Genomic DNA, 14,725 nt, shown 5'->3' with positions numbered 1-14,725 from the left:
TTATGATAAATGATGGGTTTTTTGCCAAACATCTGAGCAGATTGTGAAATCGTTGACATTATTCAGGTATTTTCTGTGTGAGTGGTTTTCTCTAAGTGGCATTTGCTGGTGCTGCACACAGAGGGGGATTTCTCAGGGGATTAAGCAGCGCTTGGGCTAAAATTGTCAGAAAGGACAAAAAGCCATATGGATGAGGCACTGAGGCACCTAACCCATCGTTTTACAACCCATTCCTAGTTGTAAAAGAGAGAAGGGCTCCTGCCCCTCAAGGCAACCAGCAGGTATTCACACAGGGATGAGGGTTATCATGGAAACTGTGCACTAACCACCCACTTAAAAAATAAAAATAAAAAATAAAGATTTATCACTCTAGTGTTGTTGTAGCATGATAGAACCACCTTCAGCTTTAGATACAAAAAGGTTTAGAGTTCATAAAATCTATGGGACTAAGGGACATGGTCTAGTGATGGGACTTGGTAGGTCAGGCTGATGGTTGGAATTTGATGATCTTGAAGGTCTTTTCCCACCTAAATGATTCTATGCTCTGAATCCTCTTTTTAAAATGTGATTTAAGTGAGAAGCCATTAATTATTTCTAGAAGTGTTCCTCAGTTCAAGTTTTGAATTTTGCAGTGGCCTGAGTTTTGTGAAACTTGCCCTGGGAAGTTACCAGAGCATCCCAGATCTCTGCATGCATTTGCCGGGTTGTGTTAGTAAGTCAGAGGTGCTCACAGAGAATGAGTACATGAAAGACTGTGGCCACAAGTGGAGCAGGGTTGAGAAGAGACACTCTGCAAGCAAGCAGCTTCCTTGTTTAGAGTTTAGCGTTGTTTGCATTGGTTGCCATGAGCAGGAAGTACATCTTACATACCGGTGTATGTATGCACTTGCATACCTACACAAACACCCTCTAGAACAAGTGTTTGTCAAAGAACCAACAGTACAACTAACTTACAGATTATAAACAAAAGCTTTTCCTTTTTTTCTTTTTTCTTTATTTTGTCACTTGAAAATTGAAGCTGAAGTGTAATCTTCATAAATTAATACCAATTTAAATTCAGCACACATGCTGACTTATACAAGGCTGTAAGTAAAACCCTCATGCCTTGTAAGACTGCATCTGTATGCAAAAAAAAAACCAACAACCACAACTTACTGGAAGTTAAACTGAAAATTATTTCTCTTGAAATACAAACAGGTAAGACTGAAGACAGAGAAAACAAACACAATTTTAGGGGATAGCTTCAGGAAAAAATTCTTTTGATAGAACTAAGAATTACTTTGGGTAGTAGTGAGAAGGGTAATATTGAAGTAAAATGTTTGGAGGTTATTCTTTAGCCAAAGAGCTCCCAGAAGCAATGTTCTGTCCCCACTGAAATCAGCAGCTAAATGGTGTTTAACTTCACGGAGCTCTGACTTCAGTGCAGCTACCCAGCCACTAGAAATATAACAAGTTACTTTCCCATTATGGTGAATTAGCTATAAATTTTAATCAGTATTACAGTGAATAAATTAGTGTCTCTTTTATAAGCTCCCCTTTTACAGCTCCTGTAGGCCACAGTTTCTCTAATTACAAGTTATCATAGGGTTGGCTTGACATCCTACTGAATTGCTTCAAATGTCATTGTGAGTGCAGCAAGGGAGGTCCCTAGATCATCATGGCTTGAAAGTGTACATAGCTAGAGACACACTAACTCTTAAAGTGAGAAATTTTGAGAAGTTCATTGGCTGAAAATTAATTTATCTTTTCATATTTAAACTCAACCCAAGTTGCTATCATGAGAGCTTCGGAGAAAGAAGCAGAATTTGGTTTTATTTTCTTTTTCAGAAAATAGACTGCTAGTCCAGTATTGAGAAGAAATATTTTCTTTCTCCTTGGAAGATGCTCTGAATATATTTTTCCCTTTTCCCCTTTCCCTTCAGTATTTCATGGTTATTGAAACTAAAACAGACCAAGAAATATAATTCATACTTTAAATGAAACCCTCTCCTTAAGCATTTGATGTTAAATAAAATAAGTGGTAACATCCTCTTTGATTTTCAGAGCTAGGTAGATAGAAGTGAATAAGCTATGTTTATTTGCATACATCTCCAGCTGTCTCCATTTCTCTTTCGTAGCACATTAATACCTAGAAATAGGAATTGTTTTTATTTCAGGGTAGCAGGTGCTTCCTCCCCTGTTACAGGTTCTGCCAGTCTGGTCTCTTCTGAAACACCAGGGATTATTTCAGGGACAGCTAGTTTGCCCAAGATCACGCAAACGATCGCCATGGCTTTGTGCTCGTTGGTTCAGGTTATATGCTCTGCCTCCTTCTGATGTATGATTTAAGGATAAGCTGCAAAACCCACCTTTCAAATCAAATTAAATAATGGGTAGAAAAAACAAGAGTTTAGCAGTTTCGCACCGTTTCCCATGGCATTTTACTCATATAGGTAAGCATGTGGTATAGGCAGGATCTGTCAAAGCCACCTGCACTCCCCACTCTGTATGCTGCTCTGAGCCCCTGCAAGGGGCCGAAAGGAGGAAGGGAGGACCTGAGCCTCAGTCTTCCCTGAGGCTGTTGAGCTCCAGCACTGTCTTTACAGGTCTGTGATACGACTGTCAGAGAAAAGAGGCTCACCTGGAAAGGAATCCGTACAAGTATGTCCCTTCCAGAGATTCAGTCATTTTGGAAATGAGAAATAGAGAAATTTATGGGGAGTTCACTGGCCCCCAAATGAGACTACGCAAAGATAGATATGTTTACTTGAACACCTGCATAGAAATACACACTGTTAATGTTCATCCCTCACACTGGAGCAGCTATTCAGACCCTGTCCCTCTCTATATATACAGCTGGAGTCCCTCCCTACCCAGGATCAAGAAGGTTGAATAAGCAACCAGAACTAATTCAGATCATACTTGAGCAATTTAGCATAATTACCAGACTACCAGGATGTAAGAACTAGAAGAGATGCTCCCTCAGAGGAGCAGGCTGGGACCACTGGGTGCTAGAAATAATCTCCGGAATTCAGGAGAGGTATTTTCCTGCTCGTTGTATCTGGAAGGTGACAGAGAAGTCAGACTGAGCCAGAGCCTCATGTTGTGGAAATGTTACATCAAACTGCCAACTCTTCCTAAGACCTTTCCTGATGAATATGATACCCAATCCCAGAAATGTAGGTCAGAGGAAGAGCAGGGGAATTCCTTGGTGTATATGGAGTAAGAGAAAAGAAATCTTCCCAGGTGGATACCCTTGTAGAGGCAACTTGTGAGTTTAAAATCAGTCATGGACCAGACATATGCAAACAGTGGGGTAAGAAAAGGATATAGAGAGAAAGATGGTGGATTTGCCCTGCTAAAGAATATAATTGATAGCTTCTATGGTGGCAAGATTGGAAAAAATCTTGGCCTACATACCTTCTGCCCTCAGAGCATTTAAATCAGGCAGTGTTTGATGCTGGAAGATGTGTAGGGCAGGTCACCAACTCATGTGCCAAGCTGTAATCCTGATTACAGGTTCCAATTATCTTTTCTGGCAGCCACTGCGAAGGCAGTGATTAGAGCAGCTTTGGAGGAGTCAAGGTTCAGGAGAGGCTATCAGGCCTTGACTCTGGGGAACAAGGTGTCTCCTGTGGTGACATAGCCTTTGCTGTGCTTTGCTGCGCCTTTACCTGTTCAGAGGTTGAAGTGGTGGTGGCGGGAGGGCGTACTGCCAGCTGCCAGCTGATTCTTAGGCCTCTGTACTGCACAAGCACACTTCTGCCTTATAGGCTGGCAAATGCTGGCTTTGCTGCTGACACTGGACTGCCACTTGGATGGATAACTGCTGCTCGCCATGGCCAGCACTCCCCCTGCTTTGAGATTACCAAAGTCTGCATCTGTGCACTGCTGCACTCAGGGCTGGGTAGCACAGGTAGATGGATGACAGCATGAATTGCATCCGATGGCTGTTCTTAGCCCTTTGCCCAGCATGACTTATGCTGTTATCCAGCTGTGCATGGTAAGCCACCAGCTGGTGTACAAAACGTCCTGTGGATTTTGTGGGATATGTGACTGTGCAGGGCCTCAGATTTCATCAATCTGGTTACAGAGAAGCACTTCAGTTATCTAACCAAGCTTAATAGAAAATATTCCACACAATGTGTTTAGCAATGCTCACCTGTCCACCAGGAGCTCCTGCCCAGGAGCATTGCACCATATCACAAAGTTTTTGGATCTACAGCTTGAGAAATCCTCTACCTTCACATACACTGAGCATTTTGTGAGTGTGTGTTTTGTCACTTTTATTCTTGAGATAAGGTTAAGATTCTGAGATTCCCTTTGTCTTTGTTTTGATTTTTATCTACTCTGTAACTTAGGTTGAGTGAGCTAGTAAATCTTACATAGCTATTGATCCAAGAAAAGCATCAAAATAGCAAAAAATCCAAGTGTTCCTCCACTCCTATTTAAGGCTCTCAGATCAGCTGGTTTGGTCTTATTTCTGTGCATCAGTTCTCGGTGTGCAGCAGCAGAGTATGTGGTTTCATTACGGCATGTTCATTACTTGGTTGCTGAGAGTACTCGGCAGATCCACAACACATGCGGGCGATGACAGAATCTCACTGAGATCCCAGGCTTTGCCACCTAAAATAGTCTCATAGCATTCCTCGTGGATGCTTTTGGCTGCAAAGCATATTGGCATTGTGTAACACAGAGAAAGGAGAAGAAAATTTTAATACTGTCATTACAGAATTAGTAAAATAGTGATTGACTGAAAAATGAATGTATCAGATCAAGAACTGATAATCTGGGAGCTTGAATCCCCTTCAACATATGAACATTGTTAAATGTGTTTGCTATGAAATCTTCAGTATCATTTTTGATTAGTTTGAACCCAGCTCACCTCTGTAACTATTTTTTGTTACTCTCTATTCATCTCAACCACAAAAACTATTTTTCTCACTGTTATCTCACAGGAATTTCTCTCTATACAGGAAAATAATTTTTTATTATTTTTAATCAGCTTTTTTTCTTTATTACTGATTGTTTGGAGGTATTATTGGAAGCTTAAAATATTTCATATAAATCACTTGCAGAGAATGCTATTCAGAGATATCTAATAAAGGCTGCTAGCATCAGCACAATACGGAAAGTTAATTTGCACAAGGTTAACCCGGCAAGCTCTGGGACTGGTACATTCCGTTTAATCTTAAATGAGATGGAGCTATTAATTCCATATAGTTTTAACTCACATTAACATTCTTTTTTTGCAAAGCGTAATTGCTTTCCCCTCACTGATAACACTGTGATGCTTTTAGTTAGGGCTGCTCTCTGCAGAGGAAGGGATAGTGCCTCCCTGAAGAGCTTACAGTGTCAAGATAGGCAGAAAAAGGGGACACTAGGGAGTGGTGTGATTTGCTAAAGGTCACACCACAAACCCTCAGCAGAGTGAAAAGCAGACCCCAAATCACCTGAAGCTCATTCCAGTACTGTATCCAGTGGACCATGCTGCCTCTTAATGTATTTCTGTTCTTATTGTTCTTTCTTTGTAGTTCGGGATCGGGTACGGTCAAAAATGGAGAGAGATATTTTGGCAGAAGTGAATCATCCTTTCATAGTCAAGCTTCATTATGGTAACTATAATAAAATACAATTTATGTTTGTTCTTAAATTGGTTGGGGATTTGTAACTAGCTGTGTTAGAATTTCATATAGGTATCCCCTGCCTACATACAACTCTGTCTCTAACAAAATCACAGAGGCTAACTCTAAGAAATTCTTCATTTATATCGAAGGAGAATTTTAGTGTAAGCAGATCTTAGCCATTTGTCCATCAAAATACATTTGACATAAAGTCTAATGTGATATATTTTGCTGGTAGAGTAGCTGGTGAGTTACATCTGCCAGCCCCCCATCTGCTGTCAACTGTCATTTAAGAAAACAGAGGAACTATTTTTAATCATCAGCATATTTGTAATTGTGTCTATGAATGCTGTGTCTTGCTGGAGTTGCCTTCCTGAGCCTCAGCAGCTCCTCGAGCCCCCAGGCAGCCCCGTTATTATTGTACAGGTCCTTCTGAGGATGCTGTGGATAGTGCGGGCTCTGCCCTCGCACAGGTCTGGGAGCTCCTCTCTGTGCCCAGCCCTCAGTGACTCCTGGTATCTTTTACAGTAGAAACCAATATTAATTTGTAGGTGCTTAGAATGGAAAGGAATATATTAGTTATACATCATTGTCTCTCAACTGATATCATTTTCCCCATAGTCTAAGCTAGACTGCTTAATGCTGTAGAGAAGTTAATTCTTCTGTTCCCTAAGTGCTGAAATGACAGGAGAGCTAATATCATGAATGATACACCATTAGTCAACAATATTTATTCTTTGGAGACTTTATCTTGATTCAAATTTCCAACATCTCCATCCTTTTCTAATGCAGCATTTCAAACAGAGGGGAAGTTGTATCTAATACTAGATTTCCTGCGGGGAGGGGACCTTTTCACAAGACTCTCCAAAGAGGTAAGCTGATAGATTTTAAATTTAGAAATGAAAGACTATCCTGGATTTCCAGAACCCTGATGAAGCTGGTGGGAGTGCCTCAGGAATAGCCCTGATAAATGTGTGTGTGTGTCTGTGTATACTTATAATAGAGTTCCATCTTTAAATGGGTTCTTAATAATTATGTTTGATTAATGCCATAGGGAATGCAGCAGATAGCCTGTAAGCATCACTATCACAGAAAACTAGAAAGCCATTCCTATAGCAGAATAGCTCCATTGCTCACAAAACATATCTTGGCTGCGATTAGAAGCAGTATGAGAATCCCATCTCCAATACGTTCTGCCTGGGACATGGGCATGGAAGTGCTGTAGAAGCACAACCACTGCCAGCAGAAAAATGAGATGCCGTCGGTCGTAGGCTGACCCCTGCAGGGGGGCGTGCAGATGGAGCAGGGCATTGGTCACCAGCAGGAACATGCTATCTCCTGCAGCCGCTGCTGGGAGCAGGTCAGGGCCACACGCTGCACAGGGTGTGCAGTTTGGTTGTCACCTGCTGTCACACCTACCTGGGGACAGCTGCTGCTTTTATCTCCTCCATGGGCTCAGTCTGTTCCCTGCGCTCTTCAGCTCATGCCTATGGGGAGATTCTGCTGCTGAAGAATAAGAAAGTCAGGAAACCAAACCTGAGTCTCACTAATGCCCACAGGGAGAGGCAGCGGCAGGTTTTCCAGATTCACTGGAACCAGGGGTCATTTTGGGATCCTGAGGGCTTGTCTGTGCCCTTGGTTTGATGTCACCGGTGTAGTGTCCTCAGCCTTTGGTCTCTGTCTAGACTGGGGAAGGGGGGCCAGTATGCAGTTGACATAGAATCTTTAAAGATAAAACAAGGATGTCTCATATGGCACCTTGAGGGGGACATCTGGTTAATCTTCTCAATTAGAGGAGTTATGGATGGACTAAAAAAGCTGTGAGAACAGTACTTTCATCCAAAAGTTCCCGAGCTGCTTTTTTCCCACCCCAGTCCTGATGGCAGTGGCAGCAGCTCATGGGTTGAGAGATGCTTCAGGCTGCAGTGGAGTCGGCTGGCTGACTGTCGTGTCCACCGTGGGCTGGGAGCCCAACTGTTTGCTTTCCAGGCTTGTCTGCTAATGCAGGAAGACATTCGCAATTGGTTAGTTACAGTGCTGAATAATGATATTTTACTAAATGGTACCAGTTATTTTTAATATGATAAAAAAGATTAAAGAAAATAAAACTATCTTCCTGCTGCTTGCAATGAAATCAGGCTTTGTTATTGACACGTGCTGTCTTAAAGAACCTCTCTGATTTCATGGGAGAAAAGAGAAAAAGTGTTTCTTGGCACATTCTGCACAATCAGGGGACTTGGAGGTGAAAGAGCACATCTCAGCTTTTGTACTCCAGTGAAACTTCAGGTTTTCCTAATGCTTTTACAGTTCAGTGTGCCCCACTCTATGCTATCAAGAATGAGTCCTGTTAACTTGACAGTCCCGATATATGCTTCTCTTTTCAGTACTTGCAACTCATCTTGTCTACCTATACTTTGCAGCTGTTTAGTGGCAATGTATCACAAGGGAGGACATTAGAGGAAAACTCGTATTGTTTGCAGTTTATGAAATATGGACTTGGTCCAATTTTAGTGGACTTTCAGTCAGATCACATTACAGCATGCATACATGCAAAGCTCATTTCTTTCTTATCTGTCTTTCTGAGAACTCTGACTGTAGCTGGATATATCTTTACAGATTAAGTTTTTCCCTGATTCTGTTGATTTCATATCATGCCTACATTATTTTTCTTAAACATTATTAATAATTAATTTTTTTATATATTTAATACAACCTTTTAATATACATATCATAGTTCCTTCTATCCTTTGCAATGATACTCTTAATTAAATTGTGTGACATCTGCTCTCAGAATCCTCTAGTTTTGCTGTCAACCATCTGCAGCTTCTCAAAGCACTCAGGTATTGTGGCTGCCCCTTTCCAACAGCAGAGGCTTAATTTTAAAAATAAGCTCGACAACTTCTACTGGAGATATTTACACTTACGTATGACATGAAAATTTGTGTTGAGATAAGTCATTTTACTTCTGTCATATGTAGTATTTGCACTTGCATATCCAATATATCAGCTTCTCTTTCTGCATTATTATAGCTGTGCATATTGAACTTGATATTAACTTCTCTTTAATTAATCTGGGTTATAATAGATGTTGAACCAAAGAGTTTTCTTTCCACCTGAGCTCTGTTTTTCTGACCTTAGTATTTGGTAGGGTTTTTTGTTTGTTTGTTTTTGATTGCAGAAATTTCTTTACACCTAAACTAGAGCTTTCAGTGTTAGTAGTAGCTGTGTCAACTGTTGAAAGGAAACAACCAACATCAGCTTAGATCTCATCAGGCCCGGTGTGCTGGCCAGCACATCATTGCTCAGGACATCTGCACCAGGATAATTAAGGCTCAGTGCAAGGTCCTGCTCCATGATCTGGCTCTGTCCCTGGCTCTGGCTTAGGGTGAAGCTGTTTGTTCTCTCAGCCAAAACAGAGGCACTGTAGTTGATGCCCTTTTGCATCAGGGGAGATTCTTCTAGCTGTCATGCACAAGGATGTGCCAGGTCTCCTCCTTGCACACTCCTCCAATGCTATCCCAGGCTGCACACCCTCAGGCAGTACCATGCTGAAGACACCTGGCACTCTATGTCAGATATTTTCACCTGGAAAACCATAAACAAAATACTGTGCCCCAGGACTGCAGCAGTGCTATCCTGGGCGTATGGGAGACCCAAGTACTATGTGGAGTGAATGAGGTCACAGCTCTAAAAACACTGCCTTGCAATGTAGCTGCAAGCCCCTTTCGCTCTTCTGCAGAAGCTGGGGATTGTTCCCTGTGGCACATGCCTTTGGCAGTGAGGCCATGGCCTAGGAGTCTGGTGGCCACTGAAGGCACCGAAGAGACCCCCTGCAGATTCCCTGAACCCTCGATGCATGGAGGCTTCAATCCATCTCTGAGTGTCCTCGTGCTGTATTATTCTGCTCATATTTGGAAACGAGATGTGTTTCTGTTTCTAAAACAAGAAGCCTTATGCTTCCCCATAGAGGTTCCCCATATTATTATGTGAGAATTTAGGAACCAAATGCCAAGATCTTAGCAAATTAAGAGATGTGAAAGCAATACGGGCTGCAGTGAATATATTGAATTTTGCCATTCACTTCCAAAGGCTAAGGAGTTAGAACCTTATTTATATTATTGCGACATGATGTCATCTAAACAGATCAAACAGACGAATGAGAGCAGCATGTTTTAAGGAACAGAAGAAGTACTCGTCAGATCAAGTTTTATTTTATAAGGAGAATCTGGTAAGAATTGTTAATGTGAGCTCAGACAAATTATGGAAAATTGAACCTGATATGATGGGCCTTCCAGCATTCCTGAGTTAGACAATTCCTTCCCCATGTCTGTTTAATGCAAGCCAGCCCACCACTGTCTAGTAAATAGACATGTTCTTCTTTTCCTTCTCTCTAGGTGATGTTTACAGAAGAGGACGTCAAGTTCTACTTAGCTGAGCTGGCCCTGGCTTTAGACCACCTCCATGGGCTTGGAATTATTTACAGGGATCTGAAACCAGAAAAGTAAGTTAATGAGAAAGAGTGAACTGAAACATAAATACGTGAGCTTTTAGGTCGTTTCTGCTCCTTGTCTTGCTAACAAGTCAAAAGGTACCAGAGACTCTGCCTTCCTTCCTGTATGTGAGGCAGTACACAAGAGCCTAACTGTCAAGAGTAAGTTTTGTCCACTCCATGTAAGTTGATAATGTAGGGAAGTACCATATCCTCTCACAAGTGAAGCTTGGGAAGTGGTGACACATGGTGGAGCAGTGGTTGAGACACCAAATACAGAAGTGGCTAAGGTGGTAATAAGTGGAAGACCCCGTACAGTCTAAAACAGCAGCAGTGCAGTCTCTTTACCAGTGTTTATTTTCAGTTATTCCACTAGGCTGGGGCATGAATTGAGCTCTGGTCTCCACAGTCCCATTCTCCGGGGTCTTCCTATTATCTCACTTAAGCATGAAGTGAAATACTTCATCTGCAGTGCCATGTAATGTGGCCTCAAGTTTATGAATGAGCTCAGCGCAGGGTTCAGACCTGTGCTGTTGACTTCAGCAGAACCATTCGTGATTCGCACCATTTAATCTGGCCTTCCCTCTGATGGGATATAGACGGTTCAAAGCAACACCTCTTCCAGCTCATACAAAATATGTCTTGGCACTGTTCAGTTTTACTATAGCCATTGTTTAAAGTAAATGAGAATCTCTGAAAACTAATGCGCATAGTGGCTCATGAAATATAATAATCAGCATTTTAAAAACAATTTTTATTAACAATCCAAAATATTGTCCCAGAATGATTCTAGCTTGTTATTCCTAATGTGGTTCTATGTAGGTTTTTTCCTTCTCTTTTTCCTCTGCAGTACATCAATAGACTAAATGACACCCACAGTGCTCAGACTGGCAGTCATGTGATATTGTCTTTATTCTGTTCCACTTGGCTGGTGCTTTGCTTGCATCTTCTGTGCCAGTGCTAATAAAGCAGGCTGCAACATGTCAAAGTTACCAGCCTTTTTAATGTAATGGTCACAATCATTTAAAAAAGATGACCACTGAGAGCAGTCTGCTTGGCTGTTGTTTACAATTCCAAAATAAAACAGCAGAGCAAGCCTTTTCCTTTTGTGACACAAAATTTAAAAATATGCAAATCTTCCTTTAAAAGGGAATGATATTACTGTCACGTTCACAGAAAAAAAAGAAAAAAAAAAAAGACACCAAGATTAATTGAAATTGGATTTTGTAGGTGAGAAGCTGAAGGGGAGGACAGGACATTATTTATCTATGACATAGTACTATAGACTAGAGTTTTTCACTTTTAAACTTTGTTTCTGGTGAGTGTTAATATGAATCATGTATTACTTTTCTTTCTGGTGTTAGATGCTGTTTTTCATGTAAGCGTGTGATATATGTAGCTGCTAGTAGAAGCTATCCAAATATGACCCTGTGTATTCAAATAAAAGTCATGGTGCTGCTACATTTATAGCCATATGCCATATTTTTTTTAATTTTTATTTTTTTTTTGCTTTGGGAGAAGTTAGAAACCAAGGAGAAAATTAAATGCATGTCAAAACTATTCACTGTATTTGAGATATGTAGAACCTGATTTTGCAGGGTTCTCAGCATTATGTGTCACGTTGCATTTCAATGCACATCTCTCTCTGACTGCAGTTGCAAGTGAGAGTACTTACTATTTCTGCAGGCCAAACTGCAGTGTCTCATATCAGGGATCAGTGAATTGGGAAATTAGAGCTCACCTGAGAAAGGAAGGTGTCACTGATTTGCCACTACCACACAGAAACAAGTAGAAAAGGCAAAGCTGGAATCAAGATCTCTGTGTTTTCATCTGTCTTAAAATCAGTCAGCCATCCCCTTCATTCTTCAGCTGTGCTAAAATCCCTGAATACTATCTATCTGTTCTGCCACCTGTGGCAGGAGTTCTCTGGAACAAAACACGAAGTATCTCCATGCAATTAAAGACCTTTAGAGAGTCAGGTCAAACTAAGGTGGCAGCCCTCATTCTGGTATTTCCTAAACTTGAATGTATGTTTTTACAACTTGACTTATATAATAATAAAATTTTAATAAGTATATTTTTTATACTTATATGTAAGTATATATATAATATTTTGTTAAAATATAAAATTTATATATTGTTTTTAAAATTGTTGTACAAGAATGGGAATGACCCAGACTGGTATAACTGACGTTCATACCTGGGGATAATTCAAGGCATCTGTTTAAGTACAGGAGAAAAAAAAAATCCTTTAAAATAGCTTTATAACCACTAAGCCTATGTGTAGCCATGCCTAGCACAGCAAAGGATGACAGCCTGTGGTTTCACTGGAACTTTAAGTTTAGAATAGAAAAACAGGTACAGGTGAAAAACATGCATTGTGAAGGGGAAAAAATGCTAAATTCTTAAGTTACATCTTGGAAAGGATAACTTTCTAAATGAGACAATAACAGAAAGTCAGCACTGTCCCAGGATAATCTCATCCTTCCCTTGCCCTTGTGCAGTGTCAAATATACCAAGGTCACTGCTAGTGTGTTGCTAACGTATTCTTAAAATAGTTGGTGAAGATTCCACAGCCTCCATAGCAGACCTCTCGGCAGTGCTCCACCAGTTGTACCTCTAGAAAGATGCTCTTAAAAGCTACCTTGACATTTCTGTGCTGCAGTTGCAGGCCATTGCTTCTTGGCCTCTCCTCCTAGACTCTCCAGGTGGCATGTTTGCTTTCAGCAGCAGCCTTGGGGGACTGCAAGAATGACCTTGTCCTTAATCCTGTCTTCTGTACACTAAAAAACCCATTTACTGAATTTACTGAACTTTTTTTCTTTTTTTAACCAGTCAGTCTTTCTAGGCTTTCAATCATTCTCATTCCTCCCCTTTGATTTCTCTTGATCCGTATCTCCTCTGCAGTACAACATCCAGAACTGCACCACATCTTGAGGAGAAGCATTGCCAGTCTGAAAGAGCACAAAAGGTTTACTCTGTCAGTCAGATTTGCAGAAATGGAGATAAATTAGTTTGTAATTTCCCAATTCTCTTTCTCCCCATTTGCTAAAAGATAGGCACTGCATTTGTCCTTCCTTCATTGCTTAGTGCTTTTGCTGGCCTCCAGAAGCTCCCGACAGTAACTGCTAATAAGTTTGAGATTGCTTCAGTCAGCTCTGCAAGCATCCTAAAATGAAGCTCATTGGAATTGTTTATGGCAAAGAAGAGTGGTTAGAAAATAGCACTGTTCAGACCACTTGAGAGAACCTCAGTACATTAAAATTTCAGGTTCAACTTTTTTTTTTTTTTTAAGATTCCCTAAGCAAAAAAAAAAAAATCATATTAACAATTCAAAGCTATGAATTAATTTTAAGTGCATCCAGAATATATACATGCTCTGGGAGTTGTTATAAAGTTAGCTGTACTTATTTCAAAAAGGCAAGCAATTGAGTTTGCTCGTTAAAGTCTTGTATGGAACAACCAGATGCTTCTTCTCTTAAAATGCTGAAGCGACTTTCTTCTCCTTGGGTTGTCTTGGTGGTTTCAGTGGGATGCTGTGTGGAACAAGGTGCTGTTCAGTCAAATTAAAACCTCATTTAGACCTTGAGACGTGTTTCTGGTTAAGAACTGCAGTATCAAGCTATTAAATATGGCTATGTTGAACTAGAAAAATGGGAATTTGTAAATTAGTATATGAAATGTGTTATTACTTATGCTGCGGTTTAAGAGTATGAATGACTTAGAAGAAACTCTACCTTCTGAGAATTCAGATCTTTTTTATTTATTTTGCCTGTTCTATCTCCAGGTACCCAGCTGCATCTTGATAGAGTTCTATTGCAAGGATTTCAGTTAGCAAGGAGAGGCTTAAGTTGTGATGCCCTCAGCTGTCCATACAAGGGACAGCTCAACTGCTCATGTAACAGTTCCTGAACCACTGAACATATATATATACCTTTTTTAAAAAGACCATTTAATACAGCATGCTGTAAGCCATGCAATTCATTCATGAACGTAGCTGCTCTGTGGAGAGAGGGAGGATCTGAGGATCAGTGAGGGTCAAAGACTTTTGGTGGAGAATTGCTATCAGCTTCCACTGAAGCAAACTGTCCCTTCTGGGGACTTCATGGTGCCAATGAAGCTACAGCAGAGCTGAGTTCAGCATATGACTGTTCAGCTTACCTGAGATAGTATGGCATCATGCAAACACCGGAATGTTAAAAAAAGGTGGACTGTTTGGGCGAATCTTCATTTTTGGGAGATATTTGGATACTTCATTCTGCTCAGTACTTTCAAAACAAAGCCTGCAGCCAAATTAAATGCTCTCTGTGATGTTTCAGATTTTCTTTCCAACCTGAGTTTTTGGCTATGGTTTCTGAAAAACACAAAGTGTAGGTTGAATTCTCTGCAAAACTGAGCTGACTTGGAAAAAAACTTAAATCATCAAAAAACAAACAACAACAAAAAACAGAGTTGCAGCTTCAATAGGTTTGGCAGAACTTCACATTAATTTGGGTATATCGGAGCTTTAAAATGAAGCCTAAAAGACATGACTCAAAACTAAAAATAAAAGAGAAATAAGAGAAAATTACTATGGCCTTGATTTAAGATACAACATAAAATAATATGAACAGCTAATATTCAAAGTCTTTTA

At 40.5% G+C, this 14,725-nt stretch overlaps 1 protein-coding gene across 4 annotated transcripts in view; it reads left to right on the top strand.

The window, feature by feature from the left end:
* Positions 1 to 14,725, top strand: part of RPS6KA2 (ribosomal protein S6 kinase A2) — a 295,053-nt gene that overhangs the window by 214,079 nt on the left and 66,249 nt on the right. For all 4 annotated transcript variants that reach the window (XM_040554039.1, XM_040554041.1, XM_040554040.1 and 1 more), the window contains 3 exons: positions 5,514 to 5,594; positions 6,396 to 6,475; positions 9,998 to 10,104. In XM_040554039.1, the coding sequence (XP_040409973.1) occupies positions 5,514 to 5,594; positions 6,396 to 6,475; positions 9,998 to 10,104 (268 nt within the window). The remainder of the gene's footprint in view (positions 1 to 5,513; positions 5,595 to 6,395; positions 6,476 to 9,997; positions 10,105 to 14,725) is intronic.

This window comes from Cygnus olor, chromosome 3, assembly GCF_009769625.2.
Source record: "Cygnus olor isolate bCygOlo1 chromosome 3, bCygOlo1.pri.v2, whole genome shotgun sequence".
Classification (NCBI taxonomy): Eukaryota; Metazoa; Chordata; class Aves; order Anseriformes; family Anatidae; genus Cygnus; species Cygnus olor.
The sequence above is the reverse complement of the archived record's forward strand: the minus strand, read 5'-3'. Positions and strand labels throughout refer to the sequence as shown.